At 43.8% G+C, this 23,022-nt stretch overlaps 1 protein-coding gene across 2 annotated transcripts in view; it reads right to left on the bottom strand.

The window, feature by feature from the left end:
* Positions 1-1,751: 1,751 nt before the first annotated feature.
* The window catches only part of BAZ1B (bromodomain adjacent to zinc finger domain 1B), a 67,227-nt gene continuing 45,956 nt past the window's right edge, over positions 1,752-23,022 (bottom strand). Inside the window, exons 12-19 of one of the 2 annotated variants that reach the window (XM_027126134.1) lie at positions 20,539-20,716; positions 18,428-18,610; positions 11,157-11,304; positions 9,929-10,076; positions 7,976-8,091; positions 5,523-5,668; positions 4,032-4,135; positions 1,752-3,776 (exon numbers count right to left, since the gene is read on the bottom strand). In XM_027126134.1, coding sequence (XP_026981935.1) covers positions 3,419-3,776; positions 4,032-4,135; positions 5,523-5,668; positions 7,976-8,091; positions 9,929-10,076; positions 11,157-11,304; positions 18,428-18,610; positions 20,539-20,716 — 1,381 coding nt within the window. In that variant the 3' untranslated portion in view covers positions 1,752-3,418. Of the gene's footprint in view, positions 3,777-4,031; positions 4,136-5,522; positions 5,669-7,975; positions 8,092-9,928; positions 10,103-11,156; positions 11,305-18,427; positions 18,611-20,538; positions 20,717-23,022 lie in introns of those variants that run through there. The other variant, XM_027126135.1, reaches the window with a different exon arrangement.

The following is a 23,022-nucleotide window of genomic DNA, read 5'->3' on the forward strand; positions in this document are numbered from 1 at the left end:
TTCCAGGGAAACAATTCAAAGTTCACTGGAGTCAGCAGGGGTGATCTTGACTGAGGTCAGATTGAGGAGAGGCTGCCCCCCCTCCGGGGGGGGGGGTGTCAGTAGCTGCCGTCACTCTCTGCTCAGTGCCACCCTGAAGGAGGAAGCTCCAGGACAGCCCATGTGAAAAGGCCTGGGGGTCCTGGGCGGGGGGTAACAGAACAGCAGCCTTCTCCCCTTACCTGGTCTAAGTGTCTCGCTCGGTACCCTGCGGAGGGGACCCTGGCTCTCGGGCAAGTGGGAGACCTGGTTCCCTAGTGGAAGCGGCACCGCCCCTGAGTAGCTGCTTTGGAATCAGTCACCAGCTGACTGCCACCCTTGACTGTGCTCCCTCCCCAGGGACAGGGTTTGAGGAGAAACAAGAGTAGGCAGGAAGAGGGGTTGGTCTCTGTTGATTGCCAGCATTAGTATTCCAGACCCCTCCTCAGGAAAAAAGTTTTCTCGTCTCCATTTGCAGTAGTCAGCCCAAGTTAGGTTTCTCGTGATAGGGAGGAATGGGCTGGGATGGCTGAATAGGACCAGGATACAGAGCCTAGATGAGGTGACAAGGCCCCACAGGCGCTGGCCTGGTGTAGCCTAAGAAACCCACCCCAGGAATAGGACTTCACAGGTGTGGGGTGGGCTGGGAGTCCCAAGTCCAACCGTGCCTGTGTGGAAAATGTCTGGAGGTTACACAGCTCCCTCCTCCAGAGCTTGAGGGCTGGTCAAATTCAATCCGACCTTGGGGCAAACCACTTCCTCCCCTGCGGGACTGAAAATCCCCGAGTGCTTGGCGCGGGCCTGGCTCAAAGCCCACGCTCACCAAGGCCACAAAGGGAGTCAATGGCAGAACCCGCACCCAGGACTTAGGTTTCTCCTCAGATTTCTTCCTATTTTACCTTATGCCATCCCTGGCGCAGCTGGTCAGGAACTGGCAGTTTCGCTTCTCAGTGAATGGGATCATGCAGTGGCCCTATAAAATCCTGGAACTCCACAGGCAGGTTGCCAGCCAGCAGTGATCTACTCAAATTAGCTACTCTGACTTTATAAAAACTCCCAGCATAAAATATAAATGAAGGCACGAATAAAACAAGATTGGCTATGTAGTAGAACTGTTGAAGCTGAGTAGGTGGGAGTTTGTTCTATTTCCACACTTTTTGTGTATGTTTTATATTTTCCTTGAAAAGTGTTTTAAAATGTCGAGTTTCCCCCAAAATTAAGTCCTGAAGGACTACACAAGTTCCCACAGCAAAGCCTTAAAAAATACTTTCTCCTAGTTCTTAGAAGTTTCAAATGGAATGGGGGGGAGGGGGGTGGGTGTTGAGACAAAGACAAGGCCAGGAGAGGCTTGAAGGTCACAGCTTCGATTACCCAGGGCACCAGAACTCTCTCCTGGAAGCAAAGAAATGCAGTAGATGGATCTGACCTGTGGTTAAAAAGACTAAGTCAGAGGAGGTCCTCTCCAGAAGAACAGGCTCCAAGAGTCCATGGGAAGACAGCGCTCGCTCGGGACTGCACCACCCTCCAAGAGCACAAAGAAAAATTCACCAGAATTGTTTCTTCTTTATAAACACAAGTACATAATGTTTATTTGAAATTCCAATTTATTACAAGTTTACCCTTTAATGGGGCCCTTCCTCCTTAAGGACAACTTGAAAAACAACAAAACTCAGGTGTCACTGAAGTGGGAACACGGAATTCTCACTGTTAACAAGAACAGACTGGCTCTAGGGTAAGAGGCAGGGCAGGTGTCCACGGCTGGGATTGTGAAATTGTAACGTCAGTGCTAACTCCAAGCCTGGGGGAGCCAGGATGGTAAACCTATCCAGCAGCCCCTGGAGCAAACCCCAAGGAGGCAAGGAGGCCAGGGGACAAGATCACACCTTGAAGTTTCACTTTAAGAGGTTTTAATTCTCAGGTTCTGTGAGCTTCAATCCCCTTGGTGGACTTCTTTTCCCTTACTTTAAATAGGTACAGAAGAGCTTAGGTGCTCCCATTTTTCCAAATTCAAAGCTGACAGAAAAGGAAATTAAACCCTGTTTTGTGTTTTTATCAAAATCTGCCATAAAAGGGAAAGAAGACTACAAAGTTCTGCCTAAACATAACTACTAGTGCTAGACTCACTGTGGGAAGGGGCCGTGGAGCCCCTCCTCCTGCCCTCCGCCCCCCACCCCAGCACTGAGCACTGAGAGATTCAGGTTCCCGGGGAGCCTGAGTCTGAGGCCAGAACAGCACAGCAGGGGCACTGCACACAGAGGCGGCGGAAACAGCCACCAGGGCAGGCAGAGGGATCGTCCATGACCAGGTCCCCACTGCTGGCCCTGATGAACCCCAACCCAACTTCTCTAAAGGAGAGACGATGGGCCAAGGGAGGAGACTGGGCGAAGTAAAGCAAACACGTTATCATATAAACTGTACTGTACATGTGCCAAAGCAAGATGACAGAAATATTTTTACAAGATGTTCTTTATACAATATCACTGCTGAAACAAGCAACTTTTAATAACTAGAAAAGTCAATTTAAAAAAAATTAAACATTTAAATTCTTCCTGCTTTTCTTCTGCTCCCCTAAGAGCTTGTCTGGTATGTGGGTGGGCTGGGCTCCAACACCCCTCTGGCCAGACCCATCAAAGTAAAGGTTATATGCATGGTTACAAGCAGGGCTCCAGTCTCTGAGTGAAGTGCCTTAGGGTTTTTTTTCCAGGGGGCAAGGTGGGGCGGGAGTGGGGAGAGAGCTGTCACAAGGAAGGGGAGGGGTACTCAGGAATGGCTACAGGACATATCCCTTTACTCTGCCAAGATCAACTCAACAGACCACAACTGTTTCATGATGCTGGTGAACACAGAATTCTGTATGGCACTCACTGATACCATCACCTGAGAGGGAGGGAGGGAGAGACAGAGCACAGGCTTAAAGAAACAAGACTGTGTATAAATATAGATTAAAAAACCCAGTTGGCCTGATTACCCTTCATCCTTCTACGTAATACAGTAATCCCTCCCCTGGAGACCAGAGGGCTTGGCACTGTTGTGGTGGCCAAAGTGGGAGGGACCTTAGGAAAGAAGAAAGAAAAGGAATTGGGTTCACAAGAAAAGCCATACCCTGGGACTCTTCCTGGAAACTCTCGGAAAGGGGGGTTAAGGCCATCTATCCCCCACAGTATTTCTGGGCAAAGACCACCAACCCAGTATTAGGCTCTCCAAAGTGCTCTGCTTGATTAAGGCCCATGGAGAGTTTTGGAGACACGGCACAAGCTCGGATGACAGGCATTCCTGGGCTCCCCGTGACCTCCTCCCTTCCACGTTCTTCTCCAGCGTCCTCTTTCGCCTCCCTCCCCCCTCCCTCGCTCTCTCCCTCGATTCCCCCAACCTCAGCTCCCTTACCAGGGCCCCTGCCTCTCTACTTCTTCTGTCTTCGTCCCCTGGACTGTCCAACGGGCTCTGGCTCACTGTCCCCTTCATCTTCAGCAAGCCGGTCGGGAAACTTCTTACGTTTTCTACGGACATATGGGTGGCCAGGAAGATGTTTATGCAACAGAGCCATCAGACACTGTTCTGTCTTCACCATGCAGTTTAGGACATGGCTGCCTCGGCAGTTGTAAAGCTCAGCGTTGGTAAACACTTGCTTCATGTCAGTAAGAAACTCCTGCACAGAGCGGTAGCTCCCACAGGAACATTTGTTCTGCATTGTCTGGAAGTCCATAGGGTGGGTGATCACGTCATAGTAGTCCTCAGCCTCATCTCTGGTCACGGGCTCTCTGTGGAGAAGAACCAAATGGTGAGATAAGCGCAGCCCTGAATCCAATGGACAGAAACCTTGTTATCAAACCACCAGCCCCAGAACGCCCACCCTGCTGAGACCAGCCCACTGGCAGACAGAGCAACTGTGTTCGCTTGCACTCAGAGCGGGCTCTGCTAGTCTGGAAGCTCATTTCCCTGCCACTGAGATGTGTCCTCGGGGTTCAGCTGCAAGGTTGGCCCTACTCCCCTGCGCCTGAGGCCACGGAGCTCACCTGAAGGGCCAACTGAAGCGGTACTTCACGATCTTGTGGAGGATCTCTTCACACTTCTGCAATTCCAGGCTTTGCCTCCGGGAGCTCCGCTTGGTCTGAAGTACCTGGCGCCAAAGAAAGACGACATGTTATTACAGGTCTGAGAAAAGAAGAGTGGACAGGGCAGGAAACGCATATATCTGCTTAACACAGAAAAGAAAAAGGTCAATCATCTTCTCGGAGCAGAGACGGCCAAAATCATCTGAATTGGGCTTCCCTGGTGGCACAGTGGTTGAGAGTCCACCTGCTGATGCAGGGGACGCGGGTCCGTGCCCTGGTCCGGGAAGATCCCACATTCCGCGGAGCGGCTAGGCCCGTGAGCCATGGCCGCTGAGCCTGCGCGTCCAGAGCCTGTGCTCTGCAACGGGAGAGGCCACAACAGTGAGAGGCCCGCGTACCGCAAAGAAGGAAAAAAAAAAAAATCATCTGACTTGCACGCAGGGAGCGCTCTCAGCAGGGGGCACTAGCCCACCTGCCTCCTCCCTGGTGGACGGTGAGCAAAGCAGTGGAGGACATGCAGCAGTTGCTGTATTACAGCAGTCCTGCCAGGGGCCAGCTAGAGAGGGCCACTGTCACCAGGACGCTAGCCCTCTGAGAGCAGATGGACCTGGGATTACGGTCACACTGCGGATGAGTTTAAACAAGCAACTGCAGAAAGCCAGGTGGGTTATGGGGACCACCCGCAGCCAATTTTGTGGGGGTGGGGTGTCAGAGGGAGGAAAAGCAAAAGGTACAATTCCTTTCCTGGGCTCTCCCCTGCAGGCCTGCAGCAGCTAAGTGGCTAAAGAGAAAGGGGCGTGCCTCCCTTCCAGGTGGCAGGAACAGGCCGTGACTCACAGAAGTAGAGGCACAGAGTTGAAGGGGTTAGGGCCAGGCACACAGGAGGTGCCTGCAATGCCCTTTGAGCACCCTAACGGCTTGCTTTATGCCTCCAGCCCACCTCCAACTCCAATTTAATCTGTCAAAAGAAGCAAATTTTCAAGAGCCTCTTTCTGTCCTTTAAACTTCAAGTGAAACCTAAAGTAAAACCACTAAAATTACATTGGTTGAGGAGCAGAGGGGAGGGTAATGTCCCTTCCATGACAACTGTCGGCAAAAGACCCAAGAGTAAGTGAGGCTCCAACATTGCTGACATTCCCACAACAGAGACCCAGCCCCTCTGAGCCATGGGAGACACATGGATACTATTTTAAAATCCTTAACAAGTCGCAGGCTGCCTGTTAACTAGAGGAGATGTTTGCAGGCTGCAGCAGGGGAATGCCGGACATAGCTGTTCCCGGAGGGCCTGCTGCCTCGTTTGCCTACAGGCCCATCCATCTGCCTCATCAGTCTCCAAAGTTAGGGAGGAGGGAGCAGAGGGGAGGCTCCCACCTGTTGCCTGCTGAATTCCTAATGCTGGAGTGGGGGATACGAAACAGAAATGCTGGAGGGCAGATGATAAATAATTCTTACCAGCTCATCAACCTCAGCCTCGTCTACAGGTGGCGCCTTCGGCCGAGACCTCCTGGTAGGATGCGGCTTCTTACCTGGTCGTCGGCCTGGCCTTGCTGCAGGGGCGATGACACCCTGCTTGCCCCGGACAGTCTTTCGAGGTCTCACTGAAATAAAAAATATGCATTCAGAGCAGACCTGAGGATGAAGGGAGCATGCCCATGGAAGGGGTGATACTCTGGACAAGCAAAGCAATGGCTTCCTTTGGTTAGGAGGTGCTCTTGCTATCCGTCTCCTGCCGACCTCACAGGACACTTTAAGGGCAGCAGTAGCAGATGGAAGAACGGGTACTTTTCAGCAACTGCCAAAGACCTTTTAAGAGTCTCTTCAGAAGGCCAGTTCCTTTAGTACGTCCACTCTCTGTCCCCACCCTGTTCAGTTACTCTCAGGAATGAGGGCCTGGAAGGAATCAATTGTAAACTGACTCACTTAGGAGAAAAAGCCACTTGCTGATGGGTCTGCCTGGGAATTCCTTCAGCCCAAGCTCAGCCTGAGAACGCATGTATTTACATGTAAGATGGAATCTGAGTGTGGAACAGATCCTGTTTCATAATTCCCAGAGTTATCCTATACTCACCACCACAATCTTTTCAGAGAAAAGCTGATACTTATGTGAAGTACTTATGTGAAGTCTGCCTCACTGAATCCAGTTTAAGCCTAGCCCAGTCCTGCTTTCTGCGATTTCTAAAAACCATAGACAGTAGGCCCGGCCACTTCCACAAGAGCCCTGCTCGGGATCCCACAAGAGAGAATAAAAACTACAAACGCACCCGAGGCTGCCTGTTTCTCAGGTTTACAACAGGCGCTCAATGTCAGACAAACCAACATTTCTCAATACATCTTCAGGAAACAACGCTCCATCAGGATTAGCTCAAGGCTGCTCCACTAAGCAAATTTTCCCCTGGAAAATGGGGAGGGGCAATTTGGAGAGAGATAGGGGTATACGGAGGCAATGATATAGAGAATCAATAAACAATGTTTTATATTCTACTTCCAGACCATGATGACCCCTCACTGACTATTTTAGGTTCTCTAAGTTGTAAGACTAGGCGAGGAAGAGAGGGTAAGGAGCTGATGCCAAGGATGAAATGATGGATGCAGGGAACAGCCACCGGCCCAGGGCCTCGAGTTGCACTAGGGAACCACATCGTTGGTGACCTACAAGGCAGAGTAGATAAGAAGCTCTGAAGTTCCAAACACTTCCTGGATCCTTTTGGTAGACAAGGCCCTAGAAACCTGCAGAGGGAACAATTCCCTGGAAAGACGAATAACTTGAAAGTGGAAAGCAACCATTACTTGGAAAATAAACAAAATCAGTCCATTGCTATATTTAGAATCTGTTCCCAGACAACCATGCATCCAAATCACGACTCTGGCAGTACTCCGTGGTCTCTCTGTAATGCAGGGTTAATGAACTACTTGTCTCCTTACTCAGATACCTGAAAAATCATGCCTTGGGAACAAACAAAAGGAGCCCTAGAGGAATGAGAGAAGTGTAGGTGTCCCAAATGAAAACCCTGCAGGATCGGGGAAGACGGTAGCAGGGGTGCAAGCCCAAAGTCCTCAGGTTTTGACAGCACCAGTACAGTAAGGACCAGGAGTGCCAAACGTCCTCTCTCTCCTTTTACAGCAAGTACGACTGTCCAGGGAGTTATGATCTTGGGAACTGTACCTCTCTTGAAAAGCTCATCAAAATCTTCTGTCTGTATTAACCTACAAAGAAGGGTATATTTTGCAAAAAGGGAGGCTGTTAAAAGGCTCAACTACAGGACTTAAGGTTTAACAAAAATGACACGACTCTCAAAGCCTCAAAAAAAACGAACATGAGAGACTGAGTCAACAAGGTGAGTTTATGTGATGAGGCCTTTTCCCCCTACTGACATCTAGAGAGAAACAGATCTGAACCTTCCTAACAACTACGCCTAAACCATGGAAAAAAGTCTTCCCTTTCCAACTAGCAAATCTACAGCCCTGCACACTACAGGGAAGAGAAGAACCACTGCAACCACAGAAAAACAACTTCTTTAAAAGCAACACTGCACCAGAGGCCAAAAGAACTGCAAGAGACAGCAATGGGTCTAGACCCTTGTTACCCCATCCTCACACTGAGGGGCTCAGAACCAGCAGACCTGTCATAAACAAGACCTGGGGCCTTGAATTCCATGAAATCTTGGACCAAGTGGATCTGCCAGTTTGATGTTCTGAGACCAAGCCACCCAACCTCCTTATAGGAAGGTAGTTAATTGGCATCTTGAAAACCCATTTAAAACGTGGCAGCAGTCGCCCCTCCACCACAACTTGTGAAAAAAAGAAGACGGCACGATGGCCTTGTTGGGTTATCTACCGCCAACCCAGTCTTTCCAAGTCAGCTTAGAAGACTGTGAGGTTAACTATGAAAGAAACTGAATACTTACGTCGCAAACCAGCCACCTCATAATCTTCCTCCCCCTCCTCCTCCTCCTCTTCTTCCTCTTCGTTGCTCTTCTCATCATCTTCGCTGTCCTCAGAGGCAGACTCTTCCGTATAATTCCTGTGGGGGGAAAGACACTTGTAGAGAACACGGATCTAGGCCGAAGGGGTCCTAAGAAAGGTAAAGTCCCACATAAATTGTGGCAACTTTTCCCTCTTCACAGACTAGACAGATTTCATGCTAAGGGGAGGGAACCTGAATCTAGGCCAGGACACAGGAAGCAGAATGAAAACCTAAGCTTTAACAGAGTGTCTCCTCTATCAGGCCCCAAACCCTCTGGCTACTATATTAATGGCAGCAAAAACCAAGACCAAAATGCAACCCCCACCCCTCAACATACAAAACAAAACTCTGTTCCTTCTGTCTCACAAAAACAGCCAGATAATGTAACATTTCAGGTATTAAAAGTTGTCCCCAGTGCTGGGGTGGACTGAAAGGATAAACAGCCCAGACAGGTGTTACTCCACCTTGATGGCCCCCTTCCAGGAGCTGAAACAGCTTGCAGATGACCATAACATCAAAGCACTGGTAATCCCAGCTCAGAACAGCTGGTCCAAAGCCTCACCATTTCAGAGCGGCAGCCTCATCTCTCTAAGTGTAGCTGGAATGGAGTGAGAAATAACCAAGTAATGCTGTTAGGCAGGGTCAGGATCAAACAGCTCTGACCTTTCAAAGAGACACCAAGCCAGACTGCTACAAGCTGCTCTTCTACAACCTCAAATTTCAACGTGGAAAACAACGTTATTAACTTTAGCAAACATTAGGCGTCTCCTCTTTACAAGGCCCTATGTTTGGCCTTACTGGGATGAGGATGAAGAACAAAGCACCACCTCTACTCTCAGGGCAGAAACAATCTCATAGGAAGACAGCCGTGGATAAAACTGACCAAAAAGGCAAGATGCATCGAAAAACAACTTTGGACATGGAAAGCTGAACTGGAACACAGAGGAGGAACAAGTAATCCTAAGGATGTAAGGATGTTTCCAAAAAGCAGTGAAATTTTAGGTAGGCCATGGTCAGTTTAGCCAGGTGGGAGTTCTGGGGACAGGGAATATTCCTAGCTGGGAGGAAAGCACAAGAGGCAAGGATGCACAATGAACAGCCTGTAACAAGCACACAAACATGGGGACAAGGGCTTAGAAAAACATCAGCTAGTATTACATAATGAGAGTCTCAAAAGCTAGGCTAGGGAGTTTGGACTTTACTCTAGAGGCAGGGGGAAGATCGAAGTTTTTGAACACGACAGTGACATAAGCAAATCTTTGTCTTATGTAAACCATTCTGGTATCACCATAAGAGCTGGATGGATAAGAGGGAGGAAGATATGAGGTAGAGTTGAGAAGCCACTGAAGGAGCCCAGATGAGAGATGGAGAGGGCCAAATGACAGCAGGGACCATGGGGAATGGACATCAGGATTCTGACTCATTAAGACATCTAGACACTGAATTGATAACATCTGGCAAGTTGAATGAATATGGAGACGGGGGAGAGGAAGACACCAAGTTGACACCAAAATTCTAATCATGCTAAGGAAGGAAGAGTAGGTACAGGTAAGGAAGGTAGTGAGTTTCAGGATTTTTAGCAGTGACTGGCTGCAGAAGTCATCACAAATTAAGAAGTGGGCGAAGTGGAAGCAAACAAAGGATATGTTATTTGAGAAGAATGTATGACCAAGAAGACATAAAACACAGCTGGTAATGAAAACAAGAAATGTCGACAATTAAGCTAAAATTAAATCAGAGCCCTTTGAGCCCCCACTGTAATACCTTAAATGATGGGGCTCTGCACACAAAAGATGAACTTAAAGCTCCTCAGCATCATTCAGTTTGAATAACCCAAGCTCAAGTATAACAGCTATTTATTAACTTATTTGTTTTTAAAAGAAGAAATTCTCACCTGCCACGGGAGTTGCGCCTGGCAGTGGCAGGCTGGCAGGCTGGGCACTGCCATTCACCATCTGGTACTTCATAGAGGGCCGGCCTCAGACAAAACAGGTGGAAGGCTTTATTACACTCGTCACACAAGATCAGCTTGTCATCCTCACCTGCAAGGAGATAAACTTGTACAGCACTGTAGGGAGTGGGGCAGTAGTCAGTGAGCTGTAAGGAAGAGCTGCTCAGCCTCAATTAACCCAATGGAAGAACAAACATTCTAGTACACTGCTACCCCATTTTAAAAAAACGCAGTCATCTTCTGAAAAAAAATGTAGCATTAACTAGACTATAGGTAATTTAGGGTTCAGGTCTTCTAACTTATATCCCCAAATACTCCGGGCTGGAAGACGACAGTTAACATTTACTAGGAGATAGCAAAAAATCAAGCAGTAGCAGGAGATTTTTGCTGCCCCTGTCCCACTAAGAAACGAATCTCCCATGAAGTATTACATTTTTTGCCCTTCCTCCTCCTCCCCGACGACACAAATGCTTCCCAACTCATATCTGATATGGTTCTCCTAAATCATTCGGTTTCCCTACATTTGAAAATACACCAAACCAATTTAAATGATAACTTCTCCTCTCCAACCTTCATTCTACATCAGTTTTTAGAGCAACTGAATGATTTTACATAGGTCTTTTCATCCTTGTAAAGTAAATCACAAAACAGCTTTAGCCACTGAGAAGTCAACCACTGGGGGGCTTTTAGCCGTCTAGTTCCTTTTACACATAATGGGGCTCTAAAAGTTCTCAGCATTAAACAGTCCAAATGCTTCGCTCTGTAGGATTCCATGCCAGAAGGTCCAAACCCAACTATTCTTCACAATGTTCAAATACTGCCCTCTACTGGTAGCACCCACCTTACTTCATGGATGACTAAAATTAAGAGATAATGAGAGATTTAAAATTTTAGTTAAAACTAATTTGTTCCCTATAGAAAATCTAAGAATTGGCGAGATCAACTGCTCTTATTTTATACTCAAAACTGAGGCACAAAGGGCCTGCTGTGATTTGCGAGCGTGTGACTTTAACGACTAGCACTTTATGGACTTTCAGGAGAAGGTAAAATCTGGCCCACCACCACCACATTTAAAAGTTGTGTACACAGAATTCTTGAGGGATAAAAGATCTTGCAAATGGAAGTCCTAGTGCCTAATACACTCAGATAAGCAACTCTGATTTAAACATACCTTTCTTTCGACAAACTTTGCATCTAGCATTTTCTGCTGACATATCCCATTTGATACAGGCATCAAGCATCCCAAGTAGAACATGCATTCTGGAAAAAGTCTGAGCTTCACGGATTGCTGTCTTCCATTTTTCCAGAGCAGATGCGACCTAAACAGAGACCAAACCAGGCCAGCATTACTACAATGACTTCAAAGACATGAAATGTGGATTTTTCACATAATACTGACAGTATACACAGAGGGAGGACTACAACTAGGTAAAGATACGAGAGCATCCTGATACATTCACCTCCTAGAGCTCCTCTGGTCTAACCCATTTATCTTACAGAAGAAACCAAGGCTCGGAAGGGTGGAAAAAAGTTGCCAGAGGTCACACAAAGAATTCAAGGAGGGGGAAATGACTAGAAACATGTCACTTCTAGTGAAATCAACTTAAAGATTCAGTATCATTTAAAAGCAGGAACATTTGTACTGTGTAAATAATGCTAGTATGCAACAATGTCATGTAGCTTGGTCAGTAAGATTATCAGTTTCTGCACTAATATGTACCATAATCCCAGATTATAGGGCCAAGAAATAGTAAATAGTATCTATAAAGCATTCTATAATTCTTAAAAGTATTAAGTACTGATATGAAATATTCTCTTGACTTTATCACCAACTTCTAACTTAAGTGAAATCTGTAAAGTCCCAGGGGTTGGCCTGATTTCATTCTGGGCAGTTACTCTCAGCATAATCCACACTGTCTCCACTCATCAGCAGAAAATGCAAATTAATTTAGAATTATCAAAGTAAAAGAGGATGGAGAAAAAAGTAATTAGGAATTTTCAACCCTCCCTCTATAAAATATACATTCTGAGGAGGAACAAAAATGCCATTTTAGGATAATTCATTTATTTGTATTGCTGTTTTATTAATTAAAAGGTGACTTTTGGGGATGTTTTCAAAGCACTAAAAAAGCCTAAACAATTAGGGTGAGCATCCATGTAAACAAATGCCATTATAGGGGACATCATTCTCAGACAGTCAGAAAATACAACAGAGCTGGACAAGGTAAAGCTTCGGCAGTATACCAGAAGCTGAGAGACTAGGTTATCTCACTCTCATCTACCTTGTGGAGGTCATACTGCTTAACTCAGTCATGACTGAACTAAAGTTAGCCATGCTGGCTACTTTTATTATACAACCTGGCTAGCTCTAGCTAACTGACAACAGCACTGCTTGGTTTCACTGCCCTGTCCTAGGCAAAAAGCCTATTTTAAGTAATAGTCTTCCTCCTTTAAGAAAGGCCTGTTATCCCTGAAAGGCCACAGCTCAATTTGAAATAGAGCTGCCAAGGGACAAAGACAGTTGAGCTACTTCTGAACCTGTAGTGTGAGAGTTCAGGGAGGGGACCAAAGGCTGTCTATTCTCTTTCCTATAGAAACAGAGAACCACTGAGAGCCTTGTGTGTATAAATTTATGAATAATGAGGATAAGTAACAAACACATCGAAAAAATCTATTTAAGAGGCTGCTAAAGTTCTAATGGAAACTGACTCATTCCTTACTCCAACCTGCAGTGAAGATATTTCAACATCTGCCTTTGAAATACAATTTCCTTCCTTCCCTTTTCAGAGCTCCTCAGTAGGATGTAAGATCTACAATCACAGGTGCCTTGCAGGTCTTCTCCCCTAATGTAATGGAGAGCTGACATACGGTACCACAGATTCTCTTACTGTAATAATTAATGCAAATCTCTTCATTCAGTGGAACATATATTTAAGAATTTCAGGTTTGGTTCCTAAAAGAGTGTTATTGAGAACACTCAATTAGCCAAGGAATGGTTAAAATGGGCTTTGCTGTCCTCTAGTGGACAGTCAGATGCACAAAAGCATTAAAAAAATCATCAGTTGGGCTTCCCTGGTGGTGCAGTGGTTGAGAGTCCGCCTGCCGATGCAGAGGACACGGGTTCGTGCCCCGGTCTGGGAAGATCCCACATGCCGCGGAGCAGCTAGGCCCGTGAGCCATGGCCGCTGAGCCTGCATGTCCGGAGCCTGTGCTCCACAACGGGAGAGGCCACAACAGTGAGAGGCCCGCGTACCGCAAAAAAAAAAAAAAAAAAACATCAGTATACAGTACTGCTTTTTACTTATTTCCTATAAATTATAAAATCTGAACACCCAGCACATGTGCCCTCATTAAAAGAAACAAACAAAAATCTGAAAGAGGGGCTTCCCTGGTGACGTAGGGGTTAAGAATCCGCCTGCCAATGCAGGGGACATGGGTTCAAGCCCTGGTCCGGAAAGATCCCACACGCCTCAGAGCAACTAAGCCCGTGTGCCACAACTACTAAGCCTGCGCTCTAGAGCCCATGAGCCACAACTACTGAAGCCCGTGCGCCCAGAGCCCGTGCTCCGCAACAAGAGAAGCCACTGCAGTGAGAAGCCCGCGCACCACAATGAAGAGTAGGTCCCGCTCGCCGCAACTAGAGAAAGTCCGCGCTCAGCAACAAAGACCCAACACAGACAAAAATAAATTTATATATATATATATATATATATATATATATATATATATAAGAAAACTGGAAGAGATCTTGAGAATAAGCTTATTTAGCCTCATTTTAAAAACAGATTTACTGAGATATAATTTATATACTATCGATAACAAGTTCCCCCTGTAAAGTGTACAGTCAATGCCTTTTCATATATTTGCAGAGTTGTACAACTATCAACATAATCTTAATTTTAGAACACTTTCATCACCCAAAAAAGAAACCTTGTCATTCCCCATTCCCTACCCTAACCCACCACTTCCCCGGCCCTAGGCAACCACAATCTTCTTTTGCTTTATAGATTTACCTATTCTGACATTTCATATAACATGTGGTCTTTTGTGACTGGCTTCTTTTACTGAGCATAATGTTTTCTAGCTTCATCCACATCCCAGCATGTAACAGCACTTCACTCCATTTTAACTGCTGAGTAATACATCCATTTTGTTTATCCATTCATTAGTTGGCAGACATTTGGATTGTTTCTGCTTTTTGACTATGCTGAATAACAAACACTGCTATGAATGTCTGTGCACATGTGTGTAATGTTCATTTATTATTTTTCGTGAAAAGAAAGTTTGCCCAAGGTCTCACAGCAATTTAGGGCCAGGTCTCCCAATCCCCAATCCAACGCTCCTGGCATTATACATTAGATCCTGTTTCATCCACTGAGTTATCCATCTAGACCAGCCTCGTCTCCAGCTAGCCTCTAATTTTGAGGGCGAAAACAATAGGCACTCAGATTTTAAAGAACATCTTAAGTATCCTCCCACTGCACAAAATTCCAGTCCAGAACATTAAAAACATAACAAAAAAACCCCACCATATCGAAGACTTTTTAAAAACACAGGAACAGCAGCAAGATAAAGTTTTGACATACAACACAGTAGCATCAAGTAAATATTCTGTTTTGCAGTACTGCTGGGAAGCTGGACACACAACACTGATGAAAAAGTCAAATTCTTTAGCATATTTAAATGAAGTTGGGACCTAGTTAGAAGTGGTAGAAGTGCGTATAACAAAATCAAGGGGAAGCCACCTTATGTGCAAGTCACCATTAATCCCTTTACCTAACAGTAAAAAGGCAATATATCTTGGCAAGAATATAATGAGGCTTCAGACCATATTCTTCCATAAAAGAACATTTAAAATGGAAAAACAGATAATCAGGGACAAATGCATCCAAAGCAAAAAGAGTCTAACAGAACCCAGGATTTGGCCAAATTATACGTCTTTCCCATTTAATGCAAGAAAATGAAATAAACATTAAATATTTGAAATAATTGACTATTACAAAAAGGGATTTGAGAGATAATCTACTTTTTCAAATAAGGAAACTGAAGCACAGATTAGGGACTGATATTAGCTCATGCAACAACCTAGTGCCAATTGAAAAAACCCTGGCCCATGCTAAGTGGAAACCTTCAAAGCAAAGGACAGTGGAAAATTTCAGAGCTGTGGCAAGGCTGACCTTCGGTGGGGAACTGCAGGGCATAATGCCATTTTAATGGAGAACATTGCTGAACTACTTAGTAGGCAGCCTAATTGATTTTCCAAGAAACTCTTCCATGTTTTCCATTTGTGTACTATGTGTCTGGGCCTCAAGGTTAAATCTGCAAAGTGCTCATATTTTCCTCCCCTATCAATCTAAGAATCGTCTCATATGACAAGCTAAAAAGAGGTTACTTCGCTATGGGGTTAAATACTAAAAAAGAACTTAAATGAGAACTCTACAGCTACTAGTTCCCAATGAGAAGAAAAATTTTATTGAGTCAAGAAATGGCAAGGAAAGATCACATCAAGAAAAATACTAGGACTTCCCTCGCGATTCAGTGGTTAAGACTTCGCCTCCCAATGCAGGGGGCCTGGGTTCCATCCCTGGTTGGGGAGCTAAGATCCCACATATCTCCCTGGCCAAAAATCCAAATCATAAAACAGTAGCAATATTGTAACAAATTCAATAAAGACTTTACCTGTGTGAAATCTCTGAGTCTATGCCATGAATTAATAGTTAAATGTTTATCTAACTGAATCTTAGTTCTCTACTCACCTCTGACCCAACATGTTCTTTCCTGTATCACATATCACTCTTGGCCTCAGGAAGAAACCCAGGGGGAACATGACAACTGTGTACAGCTACCAGAGGAGCTTTAGAGAGTAAACTCATTCTGTGTAAACTCAGGGCAAAACAAGGACCAGCTGTCAATGATGAGAAGGCAATTTCAGCTCAACCTAACATTATGTCCACCCGGCTTCCACAACCTAATTAATTTCTACCTGTTCTTCAAAAATCCAGCTGATAGATTCTCTTCTCTGGGAAGTTCTAAGCTGCCCTGGTATCCCTCACAGGAGAGCCAAGCACTGCTCTTTCTCAACATACTTGTCACTCTACTCCAACCATCTCTCACATTCAGAGTTCCTTGAGGGCAAGGACTTCCAGCTTCTACTTATGACCAAAACCCCCAGACTTTTGCACAATGACTGGCACAGGCAAGCCTTTACCAGATGTTTGTGAAAGAAAGGAAAGGAGGGAGGGAGGGAGGGAAGTCAAAAACAAGGGAAAGTATTCCACTGGATAATGGCTGGGACAGCTCCCTTAATGTAGTATTTTCAAATTCTTTTCTTCACAAGTAATCTTAAGCAGAAATCTAGTACACAAAACAGGAAAAAATGGAGCTGCTAATTATCCTAAAAAAGAAAAACCAGAGACAGCATAATGTTCATCAATAAGGAATTAGGATGTTAAAAAAACAAAACAAAACAACAACAACCAAAAAAACCCAAATACCAGGATGATCTATACGGACTGACAGAGCGAGAGGACAGATGCCTAAGATATGTTGATGAGTGAAAAACTGCAGAATATTATGCAGAGGGTTCCATTCTGTAAAAATCCAACAAAACTATCTTTGTATGTACACAGAAACACGTCAAACTATTAAAGAGTGATGTCCTTGGGTGGTGTGTGTGTGTGGCAAAACTAAAATGGGAATTGTCTCATATCGTATCTACCTCTCACATTTGATTTACTTACAATGAGCTACTTCTAAAATTAAAAAACCCAGAAAACTGGATTATACACATACAAAAAAATGAAGTTGGACCCTTACCTTATACTATATACAAAAATTAACTCAAAATGGATCAAAGATCTAAATGTAAAAGCTCAGACTATAAAACCTGTAGAATAAAATACAGGAGGAAAGCTTCATGACATTGGATTTGACACCAACAGCAGAGGCAAACAAAGAAAAAACAGGTAAGTTGAACTTCATCGAAGTTTAAAACTTTTTGCGTCAAAAGACACCATCAACAGAATGAAAAAGCAGGTAATTCCCCGGCAGTCCAGTTGTTAGGACTCCGCGTTTCCACTGCAGTGGGCACAGGTTCAATCCCTGTTCAGGGTACTAAAATCCCACGTGCTGCTCGGCACGGCTAAAAAAAAAAAAACTGAACAAGCAGCTCACGAAATGGGAGATTATATTTGCAAATCATGTATCTGATAAAGGATTAATATTCAGAACATATAAGGAACCCACCCATCTCCCCACCCCACCCCCACAAAAAAATTTAAAAATAGCCAAATGACTCAGAAAGACATTTCCCCCAAAAGATAAGCAGCCAATAAGCACATGAAAAGATGCTCAACATCACCAATTACTAGGGAAATGTAAATCAAAACCACAAGGTAGGGCCTTCCCTAGTGGCACAGTGGTTGAGAGTCCGCCTGCCAATGCAGGGGACAAGGGTTCAATCCCTGGTCCAGGAAGATCCCATGTGCCGCGGAGCAACTAAGGCTGTGAGCCACAACTACTGAGCCTGTGCTCTAGAGCCCAAGAGCCACAACTACTGAGCCTGCACGCCATAACTACTGAAGCCTGCGTGCCTAGAGCCCGTGCTCTGCAACAAGAGAAGCCACCATAAGAAGCCTGCGCACCGCAACAAAGAGTAGCCCCCGCTCGCTGCAACTAGAGAAAACCCACGCGCAGCAACGAAGACCCAACGCAGCCAAAAATAAATAAATAAAAAAAATAAAAATTAAAAAAAAGGTGGAAGTGACCCAAGTGTCCACCGATGGACCAATAAACAAAATATGGCCTATACACACAATGGAATATTATTCAGTCTTAAAAAGGAAGGAAATTCTGGCAAATGCTACAATGTAGATAACTCTGAAGAAGTTAAATAAACCAGTCACAAAAGGACAAATACAGTATGATCCCACTTTATATGAGGTACCTAGAGTAGTCAAATTCATAGACAAAGAAAGAAAATGATGGTTGCCAGGGATTGGGCGGGTGAGATGGGTAGTTTAGTGTTTAAAGGGCATAGTTTTGCTTTGGGAAGATAAAAAAATTCTGGAGATGGATGGTAGTAATAGTTACAGAACAACGTGAACGTACTTAATGACATAGAACCATACATGTAAAAGTGGCTAAGTTGTTCATTATGTATATTTTACAATTCTTAAAAGTTTAAAAACCACCACCTTTTAAAAAAAGGAATTAGATCTGGTAAAGTGGAAGGGGGGACTCTGACACACTATCCAGCTCTACAGGCAGGGCTGTGCTCCACAGACCAGTTTGAAAACTACAACATTTGGAGAAAGCGATAAAGATCAAACACTGGCTAGGGAACAGTGCTTATGTAACTAAAAAGCATAGGGTTAGATAATTTTAAAACCAGATCACATACTTCTACGCAGTCATAAAACTACATCTTCATTAGCTAAATACCTTTGCTTCCTCTGCCATTTTTTTCTCTTCATCCACCTCTTCAGTCTTTGCTGAATCTTCGCTTTGGAGTTTTCTTCTCTTTTGCTTGGGAGCCATGAAGCCTTGGAGAAATTTCTTTATGACACTGGCTTGAAGGGCAATCACACACTCGCCAAAATCCTTCAGTTTCTCTAGTGAGATCACCTACAGAAAAAGATTTAAAAACCAGACTGAGTAAAAGGCCAAGAGAAAGATGAAATAGACAATCCTCGATTAAATTCAAATCAACCTAGACCCAAATTGGTCACATAACATTAATTTAACTGGGTTCCTCAGTTCAATGGATGGCTTATGCATTTGAAAGTAGCCAACTACTTGGATTTCCCTGATGAAGGGATCCATGGGAGGCTGAAACTTGCTCTACTTAAAGGAAGTTACTGAACTCATTCATACACTCAGTGACTGAGTGCCTACTACGTGCAAATGACAGTCTCAAGGCAAAGAAAAACTGAGAAGGAAAGTAAAAATTTACCAACCTAACAGCTTACAACCTATAAGCCAGATAATACATTTTACATACTTGATCTCATCTAAGCCTCACATTTATTTTATGGATGAGGAAGCATAAACTAAATCACTTTGATCCAAATCATGCTCTTAAGGACTGAAACTACCTTCTCAGCCACACAACACATGCCAATTAAAAAAATACCATTTTAGGGGCTTCCCTGGCGGTGCAGTGGTTGAGAGTCCGCCTGCCAATGAAGGGGACGCGGGTTTGTGCCCCGGTCTGGGAGGATCCCACATATTGCGGAGCAGCTGGGCCCGTGAGCCATGGCCGCTGAGCCTGCACGTCCGGAGCCTGTGCTCCGCAACGGGAGAGGCCGCAACAGTGAGAGGCCCGCGTACCGCAAACAAAAACAAAAACAAAAAACCCCCCCACCATTTTATAACTACAAAGAGAAACAAAGAATGATGATAATCCAACGTTAGCAAGGTGTGGGCCCGGGTTTGGCACAAAGTAGGTTATTGATAGATATTTGCTAAATAAACAAAAAAGTAACTGTAATATTTGAAACAGGTGAAATTCTTTTGGTTGAGTAATTCCTAAAAAAAAATCTTTAAGAACAATAAAGATGTTTAAACCTTTTTCCCAGGTAATGTACCAAGAATTCATAACCAGACTAATGAAAAAAAGTTACATATATAAGATGCATATATAATTTGTTAATTCTAATAGCAAAGAAATAGAAATACAGAAGTCTGGCAGTAAAAGATTTACGATATCAACTCCATGTGTTATTATGTACCCCAAAGTGACATTAAAGATTAAAAGAAATGGAAAGTATTTATAAAATGAGGGAAAACTGGAGGGCAGTGGGAGGTTCAACTGCTCATAAAAATCACACAACTATTAACACACTGTTATAATGCAAATGAACAATTTGAAAAGACTCACAAATATTAATGTTTGGAGTTACGTGGACTTTATTATTTAAAATTAACAAAAAAATTTTTACAGTGATAACTCATGGACAGTGTTCTCCAATCTTTTCTCCAGCTTTGTTACCTAAAATCTAATGTGGAACACAGGGTCTCTTGAACTGTTTCACCTATAACACTTAAGGGTCCTTCTGAACAGTGAGCGATAAGACTACTAAAGTGCCTTCACTGAAATGTACCTGTTTAACAGCATGAGTGCTGCCGAACACAAGTATAACTAAGCTGATCAAGTATAGAGAATGAAGATACACAAATGTTTCATACACAAATGTTTCATACCTTACAGCACAGGCATCACATGGGAATGGATAGGTACATGGGAATGGATAGGTTAAATAATGTTATATGAGTAAGACTCCAGGACTAGTTTTCATTCAACTTAATAGAAAAGCTCTTTTTGAACAAAGGTTCTGAGCCAAATACTAGATTTTCCTGGATACCAGCAGAATATAACAAAGGAAAAGTATCGTATGTACATAGAGAATTTAGGGTTCCACATGTGTCTTTCAAGACAAATGCAAATATGATTCCCAGGGTCATCTAGGAAAGTCAAGAACAATATCAGGGAACAATTCCAAATTGAGTTTCCATGAGTAACATTTCAAAGGGTGTTTTCCTTATATTCTTACCCGAGCTTCAAATTCTGATGTTTCTTCCACATAACCAAGTCCTCCCTTTTGTAACCTTGTTGCAACTTCAATGAGATCACTACGAAGGAAGTTTAAAAGCTCCTGGTTGCCATCACAGGATTTTAGACCCAAATTTGGCTTCCGGGCCAGATGAATAGAATGAATAATGTCCTGGTACCTAGAAAAGTTGAGGCAAAGGGGAGGAGGAATAAAGGAACTTTAAAAAATGGTCTATTAATTTCAATTACTTGAATGACATGTTTTATTTCTAGATGACTTATTTAGATCCTTTTCATCTCTCGTTTAATAGTCTCATGTTTCTCACACAAAATTTCAAATTTCTCTTATTCTTGATTCATTTAAAAAACACACATTTTGTTCTGTATATGGTAATTCCAGTATCTGAAGTATGTTTCTTTACCTAGCTCTCATTCATGGTAACTGGTTTGTGTGGTTTTTTTGGGGTGTTTATTGTTTTTTTTTACCAAGAGTTTCTTGATATTTTATCTGTGGAAATTCTTTGAGGCCTGGTTTGAAGTTATGCTCCTCCAAGGAGAGTGTGCATCTGCTTATGTTAGTTGCCAGAAATTGCTACCAACCAGAGACAAACTTTAAATCGTCTGCCTGGATTCTTCACAACACAGAAGAAACATGAATTTGAGCTGAAAACCTACACAAGGACCTTCAGAGTTCACTTTCACACTGAAGATTAACCTTCTGAGGTCACAGTAATAAAGACGCTAATAAGACACTCTACCCTGGATTCGCCATAAGCTTCACTGTTGGCTTCTTACACCAAAAACTAATGTTCAAGGTCATCGAAGTCGAGTACTAAGTTCCCTTTTCATGCTTAATAATAAGGAGTTTTAATATTATTTTCCTCTGACTATACATTGTGTCTCACTGGTGTTCTCTATAAAGGATTCTGCTTTCACTGCCTTCTACCACATAATTTTCCCTTTATTTTCTTCTTTGATCTAAGTGTTATCAAGACAGGACGATTCTGAATACAATTTTAATTCATTTATACATTAAGCAGTGGACCAAAACCAATGATGTACCCATTATCACTCTCAAAAGTGTCTCAAAATTGCAGAGTACGTACTGAACAGTATTTTCCTTCTCTCCTCAATTAAACCTAAATTCCAGCATGAAAGCATGCAGATATTAAAGGTGGCCTTAAGGCAAAACCTATCCCAGTTTTGATAGAAACAACTGCTAGAACAGGAGGGACACTAGCAAATCTAGACGGCACTGATATTGATGCTAATTTTGTAGGCAGGTTTTTTTGTGTGTGGTTTCTCTTGGAGATATAATTCACATAACATTAAACTCACCATTTTAAAGCCTATACTTTCAGTGGTTTTCACATTTTAGAAGCATCAAAACTACCTAATTCCAAAACATTTTCATCACTCCATAAAGAAATCCCATAAGGGTTAGCAGTCACTCTCAATTCTCCCCGTCCCTCATCCCCTGGCAACCACTAATCTATTTTCTGACTATAAATTTGCCTATTGTGGGGCTTCCCTGGTGGCACAGTGGTTGAGGGTCTGCCTGCCAATGCGGGAGACGCGGGTTCATGCCCCGGTCCGGGAAGATCCCACATGCCGCGGAGCGGCTGGGCCCGTGGGCCATGGCGGCTGGGCCTGCGCGTCCGGAGCCTGTGCTCCGCAACGGGAGACGCCACAACAGTGAGAGGCCTGCGTACGGCCAAAAAAAAAAAAAAAATTTGCCTATTGTAGATGTCTCATATAAATGAAATCACACAATATGTGGCCTTTCTATGTCTGGCTTCTTTGACTCAGCAAAATGTTTGCCCACTTTCTAGGATATTTCATTACTTTGTTCCTTTTTATGGCTGAATTTATGGATATACCACATTTTGTTTATCCATTCATCAGTTGATGAATATTTAGGTTGTTTTCATTTTTGGTGCTACTCTGGATACCGACAGAATACTTCTGAATACCAACCAATGTGGAACTGCACTTACAAGGCTGCCTAACTACAATCAGGCTCTCAGTCTGGTGTATGGCGTGTTAGTCAATGAATAGTCCTGCTATCTTGTATATACATTGTTTAAAAGCATACTTTTCCAAACAAGCATGAGGTGTCCAGAAAATATCAAACAACGGGACTTCCCTGGTGGTCCAGCGGGTAAGACTCCATGCTCCCAATGCAGGGGGTCCAGGTTCGATCCCTGGTCGGGGAACTAGATCCTACACGCATGCCACTTAGTTCTAAGAAGCCTGCATGACACAACTAAAGATCCTGCATACCACAACTAAACAAGCCACAGCGAAGATCCCACGTGCAGCAACTAAGACCCCGCGCAGCCAAAATAAATAAATATTTTAAAAGAAAATACCGAACAACAAGAACATAAAAGAGTTACAGACTTTTAAAATTTTTACTTAAGCTTTTATGGATAAACAACAACAACAAAAAACCCCTAAGGTATGTATAATATCTAATGCTGAA

This window comes from Aethalodelphis obliquidens, unplaced genomic scaffold (genome assembly GCF_003676395.1).
Source record: "Aethalodelphis obliquidens isolate GAN/ISIS:26980383/991018 unplaced genomic scaffold, ASM367639v1 scaffold30, whole genome shotgun sequence".
NCBI classification, from domain to species: Eukaryota; Metazoa; Chordata; class Mammalia; order Artiodactyla; family Delphinidae; genus Aethalodelphis; species Aethalodelphis obliquidens.